A 15,075-nucleotide genomic window follows, 5' to 3' on the forward strand; every position below is an offset into this window, starting at 1 on the left:
GACGAACGTGAAACAGGTTCGGCTTTTTTTTTTTTTTTTTTTTTTTTGCGGGAAGAAAATTAAGGGGGGGGGGGCACAAGTACTCGTTCTAGTCTTCGTTTAAAAGCCCTTGGATTGCAGTTCTAGTCTTTGTTTAAAAGCCCTTGGATTGCAGTTCTGTCTATGTAGGGGATGATGCCTAGCCATTCATACCTTTCTCTGTGCAGCTACTGGTGATGAATGTGCAAAAATTCTTTTTTCCTCTAGGGATCTCCATTCAGACCGAAATGACAATGGAAGACATAAAGGCTCTGGAGCTGCATTCTGTGACTGTCAACGAACAACTTTATGCGCTGCAGAAAGAAAAAGAGCAACTTGAGATGTCCGAAGCCGCGCTGAAAAGTTCTGATGCAAAAGTGCGGCTTTACAGTGGAATGGCAAACTTTACAGTTTTGTTTGCTGTATTCCAAGCTCTCACAAGCTTTGTTTCACACAATGATAACAACAGCCTCTCCAAGTTTCAGGAATACATTGTCTTCATGATGAAGCTGAAACTAAACCTTCAAAATGCTGATCTTAGCTTTCGCTTTAACGTTTCAGAGGCAACAGTATCTCGTATCTTTAACAAATGGTTGCATGTGGCATATTGCAGGCTTAAGGATGAAATTGTCTGGCCAACACGAAACGCCTTGCAGCAGACTATGCCACAGGCATTCTATGATTCATTCGGTAGCAATGTGGCAGTCATTATTGACTGCTTCGAAATAAAAATAGAAAGACCATCTTCATACCTTCCAAGGTGTGAAACGTGGTCTCAGTATAAAGGTAGCAATACGGCGAAGTACTTAATTGGGATTGCTCCGCAGGGTGTTGTTACCTTTATATCTGAAGGTTGGGGGGGCAGAACAAGTGACAAACACATTACTGAACACTGTGGATTTTTGGACCATCTGGTGCCTGGAGATGTAGTTCTTGCGGACCGAGGGTTCAACGTGAGTGAGAGCATTGGTTTTTATTGTGCCAGACTCCATGTGCCAGCCTACACCAAAGGGAAGAAGCAGCCATCAGCAGAAGAAGTGCAAAGCACAAGAAAGCTGGGAAATGTGCGCATACACGTTGAGAGAGTAATTGGGCTGATAAGAAATAAGTTTATTATTTTGAAGTCTGTCATACCCATCGATTTTGTTGTGTGTCGGCCAGGAGACAAGACCACTCCTCTCGACAAAATAGTAACTGTTTGTTGCGTATTATCAAATCTGTGCTCATCAATTGTTGCAGCTCAGAAAGACAATGCAGAAGAGCACGTCCCCAGTGAGTGATGGGAAATCTTGTTTCAGTGCATTTCAATAAAGCACTGTACTTTGCATCTGCTCTGTGTATTGATTATGATTGTTTTGTGCTTGGCTGCTGAACTGGAAACTTAGCCTTCTGGCCCTTTGCAATCTGGACAAAACCATTGGACAGTTTTTGGTGCTCTATTGAGCCCAACACAAGAAAAATGGAACCATTTGTAGTGGCATGTTTCGTTGTCGCAAGCAACCATTTTTCCAGTTTCCGGCCCATGGCAGAAGCAATAGGCATCCTCTTTCGAAGAGTTTGTTCCTGGGCCTGTGTGCTGCCTTGTAAAGTACTTGCTAAACAGTTCGGGTAGAATTGCATGGATGAAGAATTTCTTTGCAGAAACCAGCATGTCTTCGCAAAACTGCTTTTGCTTGCCAATTCGCTCCACATGCAGTGCGTTGGGTGCCCACACAACAAAGTCACACCACTCAACATCACACACGGCCATCTGTGTCTGGGCCTGATAGAAATAAGCATGTTGTCGTCGTAATTTCAGGACACCATCGAAAAATTCCAGGCATGAACTTGGGGTGGCCATTTCTGTAGGATTTTTCACTTCCCTAAGTGAATAGGGGCACTTCACTTCCACGACTCCTTTTCCGCAACATGTACAGGTAACAAGAGAGTCGGGCGTGGCTCCAACAAAAGGATACGTTGTGCTTATGTGAAGCCCTGACTTGGAGCACTGGAAAGAATCGTGCTTTTGAGCTTCGCTCTCTTGATATGCCTTTAAGGCCTGGGGCTCATTCTTGATACCCCATGTGGTGGCGAGCGTATGTAAAGAATGCTTCTCTGGGTAGCATATTAATTTTAAAAGTGATATGCTTGGTCTTTCTGTGGTAGTGTGGCAGACACGCTTCATAACAGATGCAGTCACCCTTCCTGCTCGGTAAGAATGCCAGGCCAGTGAACTGCTTTGTTGTCTTGTAGAGGCCTCAACCTCTTTTGCAGTCTCCTCATTTATTTGAAGGCTTGGGAGGATGTCATTGGCCTTTTCTACAAGTGTATCCAGGTCATCTGATAGCATCTACTCTGAATACAATGATCGAAGGTTTGCATCTTGCTTTTTCATTGGGTTTTTGAAAGGACCATTGTAGCTAGGCAGCACAGAAAACACTGCTGGTACAATATTGGCATTCTGGATTGACTTGTATAATGCTTCCTGCTCCAGCGCAGAAAGTGGTGGGACATGTGCCCGTGGCTTGACCACTCTTGCTTCCTTTGAGGGGTCGGTTGTCTCAAGCATCCTCTTCTTGCCACTTGACGACGTAAAGTTGATATCTTTCAACCTTTTGAATTTAATTTTTTCTACATATGCCGGCAGCCACACATTTTCCTTCTGTGTGCAGCTTGTAGACTGCCTTATTTTCACTCCGGTCTCCACTGCAAACAAGCAAGCTGCAATGTGTGAGCACGCTTCACCTGCTCCTGCCATACAAGTGCCGTGAGCAGTAATCACAGTCCCATTCTTTCTGCATAGCAGCCACGCTTGAAGAGGTCGGTTGCCCAGTCTCTGTGAATGATTCACCTGCATAAATAAATTATCAAGAACAAATGTTAGTGGCCAATCGTTTTAAAACTGCTTTAGTTTTAGTAACGCTTTGGGCCCGGAGACAATGGCTTAAAAAACAGTAATGTAATGCAGCACGCATTATCTGATCAGTTCGCTAGTAGCACCATCCAAACAACGCAGATTAAAAACTGGCGGCCTCGGGGACACTGCTGGCTTGCTTTTCAAGCGCTCGATGCGCGGTCGCGTGCACCATCTAACGTCGTGCCTCAGATGCGCTGAACAGACCGCGCAGCTCAGAGTTCAGTGCATGCAATGCTGAGTGGTTTGATTCACTTCGTGAACGAGACACCCGAGACTGTGCAAAAAAAAAAGGCGACCGTGAGGTCCATTCAGTGCAGGCTCGTTTTTCTCGTGCTTAGCCGCTGTCGCGCGCACACAATCGAACAAGCCATCTTCAAATGCACCGTACACCTCGAAAAGCTGGGTACAGCTCATAAAAATCGTGCATCACCACAACATGTTCACAAATGTTGTCAAAAGTCATAAATCATTGGGCTTACCTCGCCAAGCAGGAGCACTTTGTCATCTTGCAGTGGCTTGGCAGAAAGGTGTTTCACCCAACCGCTGGTGAAGTAATTATGCGTTTCCAAAGACTTGAATGCTTTCATGTGCTCCAGTGTAACAAAGCTCGCGGAAAAAACCAAGTACGTGACGATGTCACCGTGTGTCACCTCAGGGAACAAGCTTACATCGGCACTGCAATCCGTTCCGGGCCGCAACATGTACGGATCGATGTTATCGCAAAGTTTGATTTTTTCGTCGTAGCGGAGGCGAGTGCTCCCGATGAGGTCCGAATAATAGCTCGCATTTAACGGTTCATTTGCAGCCATTTTACATGAATGTCATCCAACAAACCGCCGAGAACAATGCCATAAAATCCGACATACACGAGCAAATGACCACCGGGCATGCGATCGGGTCGCAAACATGGCCGCCGGCTGAAAAAGCAGACGACGTGACGTCACGTGCAAGCCATGTATAATGAGCCTGCGAGCACATGCACTCGATAATTTCTGCGGGGAATGCTCGCAGAAGGCGACCGCGAATGCTAGCAAAACACAAAAGCATACCGTATCCAAGCACATATGGCATTCTGGGATGCGAGCGCACCTTGGAGGTAGCTCTGGCGTAAACTATATCGAGGAAGATGGGAGAGAGATCACCGCGTCTCACCGGTGCGAGTTTGCAGGTACTGAAATTCTAGGAGGTTATGCGCCACCAGGCAATACATCACCAGATAGCTGTCACACAATCTGCACTCCGGCAGTCAACCGGCCCGTGCCCCCCCCCCCCCCCCCTTTTTCCTACTCAACCACTCAAGCGAGCAAGATAGCAGAAGGCAAAAGTGCGACACCACAGGCTTTTTGTTTCGTTCGAGCTCTTATGCTCCTCCGTAAAAAAAAAAAAAGAAAAAAAGAGAGAAAAACGTAATGCCGCAGAACGCGCATAAAAGTGGCCTTCGCCGTTAATTTGAGCGGAACGCGGCGAAGCTGCGCTCTTCCGCGGTTTTTTTTTTTACTTTTTTTTTTCTGTCCCTCGTGTAATACCTCCAACTGCACACCTCAGTAAACCACCGCGGTAAGGTGCACACCTGAGATTTAAGACAGTTACCGAGCCCACTCCTTATAGCAAAAACAACCATTTAGGTGAGGCGTGGATAAGGCAGAAAAGTTTATACTTAGTCACAGTGTGACGTATTGAAACAGTGACGACGTTTTCTGACACATCGCTCAAAAACAGTATGCCCTACTTAAGCGCCAGACAAGTAAAAAATAGTGAAAGGGACACCGCGTCCACTGCTTTACCTTCAAATTCGCTTTCCATTGAATCGGCTATTTTATCCAGTGCCTGGCGGCGTCGATGTTCATCTTCATAGTCGGGGTGTTGTGGGTCCCACAAGCACCTGGCGTCGCAGTAAAGCTCAATGAGTTTTGCTTCCTTCTTAGTTGTCCACTGAGGCGTCCTCTGTTCGTTTAGCGCCGAGCTGCCAGCCTCGTCCGTAGAATTTCTCGTTTGTCTTGTTTCTCCGACAGGTATCAGTCCCTCAAAGAACACACTTATAATGTCGTCGCCCATAATTCACAGAAACAATGTTTCTACCAAGCGAACCACAAAGACGAATGGCGCGAAACGAGGTAAACCTAACGCTTCTCGATTGTAAAGTCAGTAAACTCAGTGCCTCCTGGAGAGGAGTGCGGGCAGCGTCGCGCTCATCTTCATATCGAGATCGCCGGTCTTTTTCGCTGAAAGACCGGGCGATGGCGCTAGCCTATTGCTCTAAGCAAAATGACTCCATGAAAAGAAAGTACCGCGGCATAGTTTGCCGCCACCACCGCGTCACCCCCTCCTTATGTGCTCTCCACCTGCTTGGCTTCTGTGCTCAACGATTCTGGCACTAGCTGCGCGACTCCGCCTAGCGGGATACGCTTCGCGCTGATTGGTCTCTCTGGCTGTTGCCGTGTCGTCCATGGTTACGCGCGCGCTATATTGTTTTCTCTACAAGTTTTATTTTTCTCGCACCATTCGGTTTCACGACGCCGCCGCTGCCGCGGTGCATGCTGGTAGATGTAGCCATTCAGCCGCTCCGCTCTATAGTGCTCTAGAATATTGGGCAGTGTGACGACCGGCGCCGGAGAGCGGGCCGCTTTTGCGATGACAAGAACCGACTTCCGCGAGAGGGCGCGACCTGCAACAGGGGTGCCACGTTCGGCGCTCGGCGCGTAGCCGCTGCGGGGACAGCGGAGGTACAGATGAGCAGTGCGGTTCTGTTTGGAGCTATTTTCCAACGCTACGCCATTGGTGCAGTATTTAATAAAGAGACTACTTATTCCAGGGGCTTAAACTGATCCATGCAATTCCTTTACATCTCTGTGGAGACGCCTTGCACGCTTTGGTATTCCTTCAGAGCTGCGTGCGATGTTTGAATCGCTATTTGAATCTCTTTCAACGTTTTTTACTCCTGCGGACAGCCACAAATCGTCAGATGAGATATTTGTAAGCATTGTTTCCAACGAATCGTGGACTTTTGTATTCGTTCTTCCCGTAAGGAGCGGTATTATACGCGGAGGAAAACAGTATACCTGAGAATCAATGCTTAATTGAGCTTTATGAGGGCTCTTTGCGAATCTTTTACGAACACCTGCTTATATTTTGCAGCTTGCGCTTATCAATATATGACTGAACGTTTATCTTAAATCATCAGCAATTTGTAATTTATCTCCTTAATTGGTGTTCTTTCTGCACCTTAATCACCGCTTACACAAATTACAGTGCGCGAGCAAAATATATTTATTCTTAACCATATCAATTGAAGCATTGCACTGGGTACCGGCGAAAATAAATGAACATATACGCCACTCAAGGATTTATTTTTTGCTAGCGATTAACAAATACATATGTCACGGACAATTGTTTACGTGCCGCTCACGAAAGGGTGAAACAGTTGTACAGATGAAAAAAAAAAGTCAAGTACAGCTAGGGCAATTCTTGAAATAAAATACGAAAAATTAAACCAGTCACTAACGAAGGAATGCGGTTATAGTGGGCACTTGAGTGTGGACGTTTAATAGTATATCAATGGTAGATGTACAGAGCAAATAAAAAAAACACTAATAATTGCGTGTCACCTTGGCAAGTACTGCGGTTCTTGTCGCGCACCGAAAGAAAACGAAAAAATGCGAAACAAATGAGGAGCACCCAATAAGCAAGTAATTAATGTAAGGTTAAATTCAATTTCGAACACTAATGCGTGTTTATTTTCGAGTGTGTGGTACGAAATATGAGTAATCGAATGTACTAGTTAAATGACTATAATGGGGCGACTTGGCGACTACTCTTTACAGAACTAATCAGGCTATAATTGTTTCCCTAAGAAAATTATAACAAGGTTGATATTACACGTGAAATACTTCCAAGGAAATTTAATTATATTTTCCTTTGGGAACTGTTGTCGCGTTTCTTTGACTTCGGAAAAAGCGAAGCCGCAAAAGCACATGAAATTTCATTACTTCAAGTGTAAGCTTTCTGTTCCAAGCAGATAAAATGTTTCAGCTTCAACACTCTACAGGAATGTTGCAAAATATGAATTGCGCAGGAGTCCAGAAAGACCACTCGAGTCAAATTGTTGGGCAAACTGTGACCTAGCTTCGAGCCTATTGCGCAGCTTTTGTTCATGGTGAGAAACCGAGTGCCGGTCTTACAACCTCTCTTTCGCAGCGTGTTAAAAGCTGATCGAAAATCCCTCCATATAGTAAACTAAACGTTTTCACGTTATAATAATGGTCTAGCGGCAGCGAATTACGCGCATACTATAGCATCTGCGTCCTCTATGCGTCGATTTTTTTTTTTTTCAAAGCTATTATTTTTCTTTTTCATTTTGTATGTGCACCACAACATCCCTAGAGCGATTTTCTGGGGGTAAGAATCACTTGCATATTGCCTGTTGCTTGAGCACGCAGAATAAAACAAACTACTTAGAATGAAAACATTTTCTGGGACAATTGAGTTACCGTCAAGCTATAACGCATTGAGATTAAACGTCTTAAGTAAACACGCATCTCCGGATATTTAAAGCCATCCTTTACAAGAAATTCTAGTTTATTGAAAAAAAAAAAAAAAAGGTTTGTCCTTAGATTAACGTACACTTTGACTCCTAAATATCGACAGTCATACCTCTACACGCGTTCGATTGCACGCCCGAATTGTAGCTTAATTGTTTGTGCACTGCTTTCGTCTTCCCATGGCTTCAATTGGTTTTTAAGCTCGGCCGTTTCCGTTTTTCTTTATTGCCTTTCATATGTCTCTATTTTTAATTGTCCGCTTTCTGAGTCGTACGTTTGCCGTGCCGCACAAAAATTTCAACCCTTTCTTCACCTTCACGGTCACTCTATTCACGATGCCGCATGCCTCCCACACACCCCTTTCTCTCTCCCTGTTAGGCGACAATTTTTTTTTTTTTTTTGCAGTCTTTACCTCCTACTTCTTCCACGTTTCCAGACCCACTGTGTTCTGTAATTCAATAGCCTGTTTACCTGCTTGTCGTTCGTTTTTTATCTCCTTGCTATCATGTATACCTTCAGCGGGATACTCTATATTTAATTCAATCGATCTGCAATGCCGACTTTTCTAGTGTTTTCAGGTGACGCAATGTAGTCGGCATGGTTTGCATGTCAATCAACGGAATATACCATTTTGGACTTAATAATTGTTTACTGATGACCAGCTGTATTTATTCAGCGCTCGAACGCATGTTTTGCACGTTTTGACTTCTTCATACATCCTGGCTCCACACCGCCCTTTTCAAAACGACTATACTCCAAAACGCGAATTAAGTGCTTTAGGAATGCTAACTCAAGCTGTACGGCGAATGAACCGCGTGCTGTGCGAGTCTGAATTCGTGCGCGCGCCCCTCTCCAAGCTGTTTTCTTCGGAGCCCAAGAGCACTATAGCCCAACTACTGTCATGTTGCTTCCCCGAGGTGTTGCCGACGGCCAAAATGGAAAATATATTAGACGAGCGTTAGTCGGCATATTTGTAAAATGTTGACACTAGCAGATCGAGACGAGGCACAAGCGAAAAAGAACGTACTAAAGTCAAGGGGCTTTAGAACGTACTGATCCGCCCCGCCGCGCAGCGCGCATACGCGGGCGCTCGGACGGCTGACACACCAGTTGCTGGTGGCGCCCTCTGCGCTGCGGCGCCTCCGTCATCGCAAAAGCGGCCCCCTGCTCCCATGCATTTCGCGCGCGGTCGTCACACTGCCCAATATTCTAGAGCACTATATCCGCTCGCCTGGAGTGCCCGCGCGCCGCGTTTCCGAATGGTTTCCGTGTGTATGCCCGAGTGTATTGGGAAAATTCACCTGTTACATTCCTGCATGCCATAACAATAGCAGAACGGAAAAGCGACTCCGGTTTAGGTCTAGCCTATTCAGCTGGTTCGGACGAAAAGCTTTAGGTGCCGTCGTCGTCGTAGAGTATAGCTGTAGTCGACGGCGCGCATCGAAAATATTCGGGGGCTGCTCAAAAAATTGAATCATGGCGATTTTTAGTTATAGTGTTTGATCACTGATCGGTGTGTAATAGATAATGACGAGTTAATAAAATCATTTTGTTTAATTGGTTAATTAGGGATAGAAAAATTGGAAAAAGGGGGTTCAAAGGTGTGAACATGCGCAGGATGAGAAGTCAATGCTTGCTGATGCAATCTAAAATATTTAAAAAGTATAAATGATCAATCAGGGTATTGAAATAAAAGAAAAATGAAAATATGAAATGGTGCTTTGTAGGTGCAAAATGCCTAGAATAAAAAGCCAGTGCATAATGACGCTAATTAAGAAAATTTGGAGCACCTTATTGATCAAATAATAAATTTATTATCGTGACAATTAGTTAATTTAAATAAACGAAAAAAATTAAAAATACGGAAAAGGGTCTTCATAGGTGTAAAACTGCTAGGAATAAAAAAGCCAATGCTTGATGACGTTAATTAAGAATATTTGGAGCTTAAAGTTGATAAAAAATTAACTTTATTATTATGATGGCACATCAAGACCTTAATTTTTTATCGATGTAATGTGCTCCACGGCACACTTTGCAACAACTTACCCAGGACGTTTTGGTCTAAGATAAGGTAAACTCACAAATCCTCAGGATCAGTGGTATTTTGCAACCTCACTGTTTTCAGACGAACACAAATAAAACACATTACCTCATCTACTAGAAATCAGTTGATATCACAGTTGCCGAAGTCTGTTATGAAATATCGGCTTTGTGCCAAAATCCAGATGACAATTAAGACACGGAGGTGGGATGCCACAATTAAAAATTTTCTCCACCCTCCATTAAATCCCCACGGCGTCCGGAATTAAGCTAAAATAACATAACACGCACTGAAAACGCGCGTGCTAAAATAAAACCTCAAAAAATCGTTCTGTATCAAAGTATTCGTACATGTCTCAAATATAGGCCATCCCCGAGTAATCACTCGGTAACAACAGAAACAAAATAAAGGGATCACTTCAGCTTCGCCGCTGGTTATGAATTGATAGCGCGCGTTTCACCTCACGGTTGTTTCTCGCTTTCTATTTTTTATTTTATTTTTATTTCTATTTCTTTTTATACGTATTGCTCAGCATCAGAAAAACATTGGTTTCTCATTCTGAGCGGTATGATAATTGACAGCATTTTTCCTTTTTTTTGAATGATTGGAAACAATAAATTGATAACATACAGTGAGTTTTCTTCGCTAGCCTCTTGGCACATTGACTTTTCATTCGCATCATTTTTAAACCTTTGATTCCTCTTTTCACATTTTCAACTCGTTTAATTCATTAATTGATCAATTACACATAGTGACTTCCCTTAATTAGCATAATAAATCATTGGCTTTTGATTCTGAGAATTCTGACACTTTTCAGCAATTCTTCTCTATTTTTATTATTTCGATTAATTGATTCATCAATTACACGCTCTAATTTTTTAAATTAGTATCAACAAGCATTGGCTTTTCATTGTGAGCAATCTGAACTCTTTGAAGCCCGTTTTTTGGAATATTTCATTTTTCCAACTATTTCAGCTAATTGATCAATTACGCACTCTAAATTTCCTTTACTAGCATCATAAAGCATTGGCTTCTCATTCTCAGCATTTTAAAGCCTTCGAAGCCCTTTCTCCATTTTTTTTTATCAATTCTTTCAAGTAATAATAGATCAATTGCAGGCTCTATATTTTCCTAATTAGAATAATCAAGCATTGCCTTTTCATTCTAACCACACCGCGCTCCCTTATCTCTCAATAAAGCTTTTCCGTCAGCCAGTCACCATTCGGAGCAGTTTCACACCTCTGAAACCCCTTTCTCAAATTTTTAATTTTTCAATTAGTTGAATTATTTATTAATTACATACTCTGAAATTTCCTAATGAGCTACACAAAACATTGGCTTTTCATTCTGATAATTTTGACACCTGTGAGGCCCCTTTTCAGAAATTCCTTTCTTCGTTTCTCATTTCCGTAATTTGTCAAATAATCTGTTAATTACAATTAATTCTTTACTACTCATCGCCTACCACGCATCAATCAGTTATCAATCACTAGAACCACAAATTGTCTTGATATGATATTTTTCACTCAGGCCCCGATGACTTCGCACGTGCGGTGCCGGCGGCTTTTCGAACGAACGAAGAGTATATGTCATTGCTTAAAAGAACAAACGGATGGTCAGAACGTTTTCCTTGCATGTAACACTCAGCGCAATTTTCTAAAATAATGACTTCACAATTTTTTCTCGGCAGCAAAGTCTGAGAAATGTGCGATTAGTTTGCGCGGAGCGGTGGTTCCAGGAATGCAGTGGCATAAGTGCGCGCGCTGACCGGCCGACTACAACTAACATGGCGGCGGAGATCATCCGGAAAACTGGCGCATGCGCAGATCAGTTGGTGGGATCGGTCTATTCAAGGAGGCATCCGCACGATGTTCCTCGTTGTGGCGCGTTCGCCAAATGTCACACACGGAAGGGTGGCTGTCCCTGGCCCTACGGGGCTGGGACTCAACGCCGCTTGCGGCGGTGGCTATTCCTGCCACCAAATTTTTATCGGTTGTACGCCGTCATTGCACTCGCAACCACTTAGATGGTGGACGATGGTGTTGCGACGCGCGTCTTTCTCTACCTCTTTTTCTTTCCTTCTCTACTTTCTCTCTTCTGTACGCACGAGGCAGCGGAGGTGGCTCAACTACAGAGCTAGTAACAGGCCCGTGCATTTTCTTTTCCTTCTTCCTACAGCCCCAACAACAACACACAAAAGCCACGGTGTTGTGCATTTAGCTATTCTAACTGGGCTGAGGATGACTATGCAGCTTGTTGCTACCACACGGAAAGCGGGATCGCTTCTGGACGAAGCAATGGCTTCATTATTTCCGGCGAAAAACCTTCGTACCAGCAAGCAGCAAGGTTGAGTACGAGGTAAAGCGCCTCTCTCATTGTAGTGCATCATTCTGATGCTTCATTCAGATCTTCATGTTCCTCCTTATTCTTTGTAACTAATATAGCACGGCTGACGCTCTACGTCTAATATTTTTCTTGTTATTACTTGACTCGCATTTGGTCTACTGGTCAGTAGCTAGCACTGCAGAGTCTGCTTCTACTGTGGAGGTTGTGCGGGTAGATGCACATGTTTAAACGCACCAGCTCTAATTAACAGCCTGAAACCGCTGTTTAATATGCAGTTGCCTTTACAGGATCATGATAGAAAAGGTGTCCGAAGAGAGTCTGAATAAATGTGTCATATCTTCTGGTGATGTCTAAGTATATCTCATCCGAATTCAAGCAGAATCGGTGTCCCACCTAATTTGAGCATGGGCAACTTAGTACTGACCCCCATATTAAGGTGGATGTCATAAAATCAGCGAACGTAGTCGAACCAACCCAGCGGGAAGGAAACACGCGTGACGTCGCAGACGGGGTACCAGGATATAGCAAAATTGACTCATTTTCCGTGCCAGTACAACGCGTAGCCTTGTGTGCATTGGTGTCATCCCCCAATCATAATTTGGCGATGCCCATGACTCATCCGGCTGAACAAAAAACTGGACATCTCCAGAAGGTTTGGCTGAAGCTTACCAACGATACTCGCTTTTCAGTGGGATGAGCAGACGACGCTTAAAGAGTAAAAGTTACGTGTATGTGCATGCCTGCCTTATTGCGTTGTATCAAAGACGCAGCGCGCCACATTTATTCAGGTCTCGTCGCTTGGGAAAGGCAGCCAGTGTTAGAGGCATGTTGCAGTGTTACTTCTTGGCTCCCAGGGTCAACCCGCTGTTCGGCAAGCCCACTGTTTTGCGAGGGAGCGGCGCATGTCTACATGGAGGCCACATCGTGACTCTCTGACATCGGTCTGACTATGTACGCTGAACAATTTGGTATTTATTTACACTGACTCGCTGTATTCTTTAATGATTTGAAGTCTGCTTGTTATTAGAGCATCTGTGGGTGCATTCTCTGCTTTGATTTTTGTAAACCTCGTGCTGAGTGTTTAAATGTCACTGTGAATCCTTCTGTATCGTCTCTTGCTGCATAAAGTTTGTTTTATTTGCTATGACTCCAATGCTCACTCTGGCATGAACTGGCGAATGATGGGCCCCAAACGGCCATGCCTTTCGGTCACTACCGGTAATTAACTTGCGGCTGAGTTTGCCATGCGAGTCGAGGGCATCTCTTTTCATATCATAAATGCTACGCCCCCCCCCCCCCCTCTAAGGGTGTCTGGGAGTGTACGCATCAGTAGCAGCGCATCGGTATTAAATTATATATTAAGCGGTGTCAGTGGGCCACCCCCGAAATTTGGCGCACAAGACCAACATAACTCGACTTCGTCCACATTTGCCCAAACATGGTGCCAATCCTAATTTGATTAGGGCCAAGTCAACGGTGGTCCCCAAATGTATGGGGGCCATACCCACCAATTTGGTCCTATACCTCCGAAATTTGACTTCGACCTGAATCGGCCAGAATCGGTTCCGATGTGTATTTGAGTATGGCCAGCTCAATGATTGTGTGCAAGTTTAGGCCTGTCGCTCCAGAAATTAGGCCCATCGAACCTCCGTTAACCGACACCTTCTGAATTTGACTTTCTTAATTTGGAGTCGTACGTAATATTTAGTGCGGCCGAGTCAATGACGGCCTCTGATTTCAGACTCATGGCATCTGAAATTCGGCTTCAGTTCAGTTCAGTCGTTCAGTCGTGTCCGACTCTTCGTGACCCTATGGGCCATATCACGCCACGCTTTCCGGTCTCTCACTATCTTCCGAACATCACATAACTTCATCTGCAGCGCCTCGAGGATGCCATCTAACCATCGCGTTCGCTGCCTACCCCTTCTCTGGTGACCCCCAACCTTTCCTAACATCAAATCTTTCTCCAGCGACTCCTCTCTTCTCATCAGATGACCAAAGTTGCTTAGCTTTAAGTTTAGAATTTAACCCTCCAATGAGCAGTCAGTGTTTATGGTCGACAATATCAACTGATTTGATCTTCTGGCCATCCAAGGACCTCTCAAGAGTCTCCGCCAGCACCACAATTCAAACGCGTCAATTCTTCGGCGGTCAGCCTTTTTCACAGAACTCTCGCATCCCTACATCACAACTGAAAATACCAGAGCACGAGTTATACGGATCTTGGTTGTCAGTGTCATGTCTGCTCTTTATTAGGCGGTAAAAGCTAGCCATGGCTCTCTTTCACAGAAACAGGCGTCTCCTAATGTCATGGCTGCGGTCTCCTTCCGGGGTAATCTTGGAGCCCAAGAAGAGAAAATCTCTCACAGCTCCCACTTCTTGTCCCTTGATACTCCAGGACTTGATAGAGTAAGACGCCATGATCTTTGTCTTTTTAATGTTTAGTTTAAGCCCAAACTTCTCACTCTCTTCTTGTACGCGCATCAGAAGTCTCTTAAGTTCCACTTCACTCTCTGCCATTAAAGTGGTATCATCAGCATATCTAAGGTTGCTGATACGTTTCCCAGCAATCTTCACTCCAGCTGAAGAGTCGTCCAGACCGGCCTGCCTCATGATGCACTCAGCATATAAATAAATAGGCAGGGCGACAGTATGCAGCCTTGTCTCACTCTTTTATCAATCGGAAACCAATCAGTGAGACCATGCCCAGTTCTGACTGTGGCCTCTTGCCCTTCATACAGGTTCCTGAGGAGACAGATGATGTGAATTGGAACTCCCATCTCTTGGAAAGCTTGCCACAATCTGCTGTGGTCTACGCAGTGAAACACTTTCGCATAATAAATAAAGCAGAAGTAGATAGAATTCTGGAACTCTCTTGCTTTTTCCATGATCCAGCGAAGGTTGGCAATCTGGTCTGTAGTTTCTCTGCCCTTGCGAAACCCAGCTTGCACGTCCGGAAGCTCCCGATCCGCATACTGCTGCAGCATACCTTGGAGGATTTTCAACATCACCTTGCTAGCATGCGAAATAGGCGCGATCGTGCTTGCCGGACCACTAATTTTTGTTTCTTTCGAATAAGGCCAAACTAATTTTAAACCCGAATCTCAGTTTTTGCATCCCAATTATGCAGAAACCACAAATATTTGCCCTTAAATGCCTTTAAATATCACTGTAGAGTAGTATTTTTCTAATGATAATCGATTTGTTCTATAAAGGTCAAATTGCACATGAAACAA

At 44.4% G+C, this 15,075-nt stretch overlaps 1 protein-coding gene and 1 pseudogene across 1 annotated transcript; one reads left to right on the forward strand and one right to left on the reverse strand.

Annotated features, from left to right (window-relative positions):
• Positions 1–266: 266 nt before the first annotated feature.
• Positions 267–1,209, forward strand: LOC146171519 (uncharacterized). The gene is made up of 2 exons (XM_084586489.1): positions 267–1,082; positions 1,180–1,209. The coding sequence occupies exons 1-2, from the start codon at positions 267–269 to the stop codon at positions 1,207–1,209; spliced, it is 846 nt and encodes a 281-aa protein (XP_084442615.1).
• Positions 1,091–3,723, reverse strand: LOC146171520 (uncharacterized; annotated as a pseudogene).
• Positions 3,724–15,075: the final 11,352 nt, after the last annotated feature.

The sequence above is a fragment of the Amblyomma maculatum genome, unplaced genomic scaffold, assembly GCF_055883805.1.
Source record: "Amblyomma maculatum isolate TAMU_Amacu unplaced genomic scaffold, ASM5588380v1 scaffold_20, whole genome shotgun sequence".
Lineage (NCBI taxonomy): Eukaryota > Metazoa > Arthropoda > Arachnida > Ixodida > Ixodidae > Amblyomma > Amblyomma maculatum.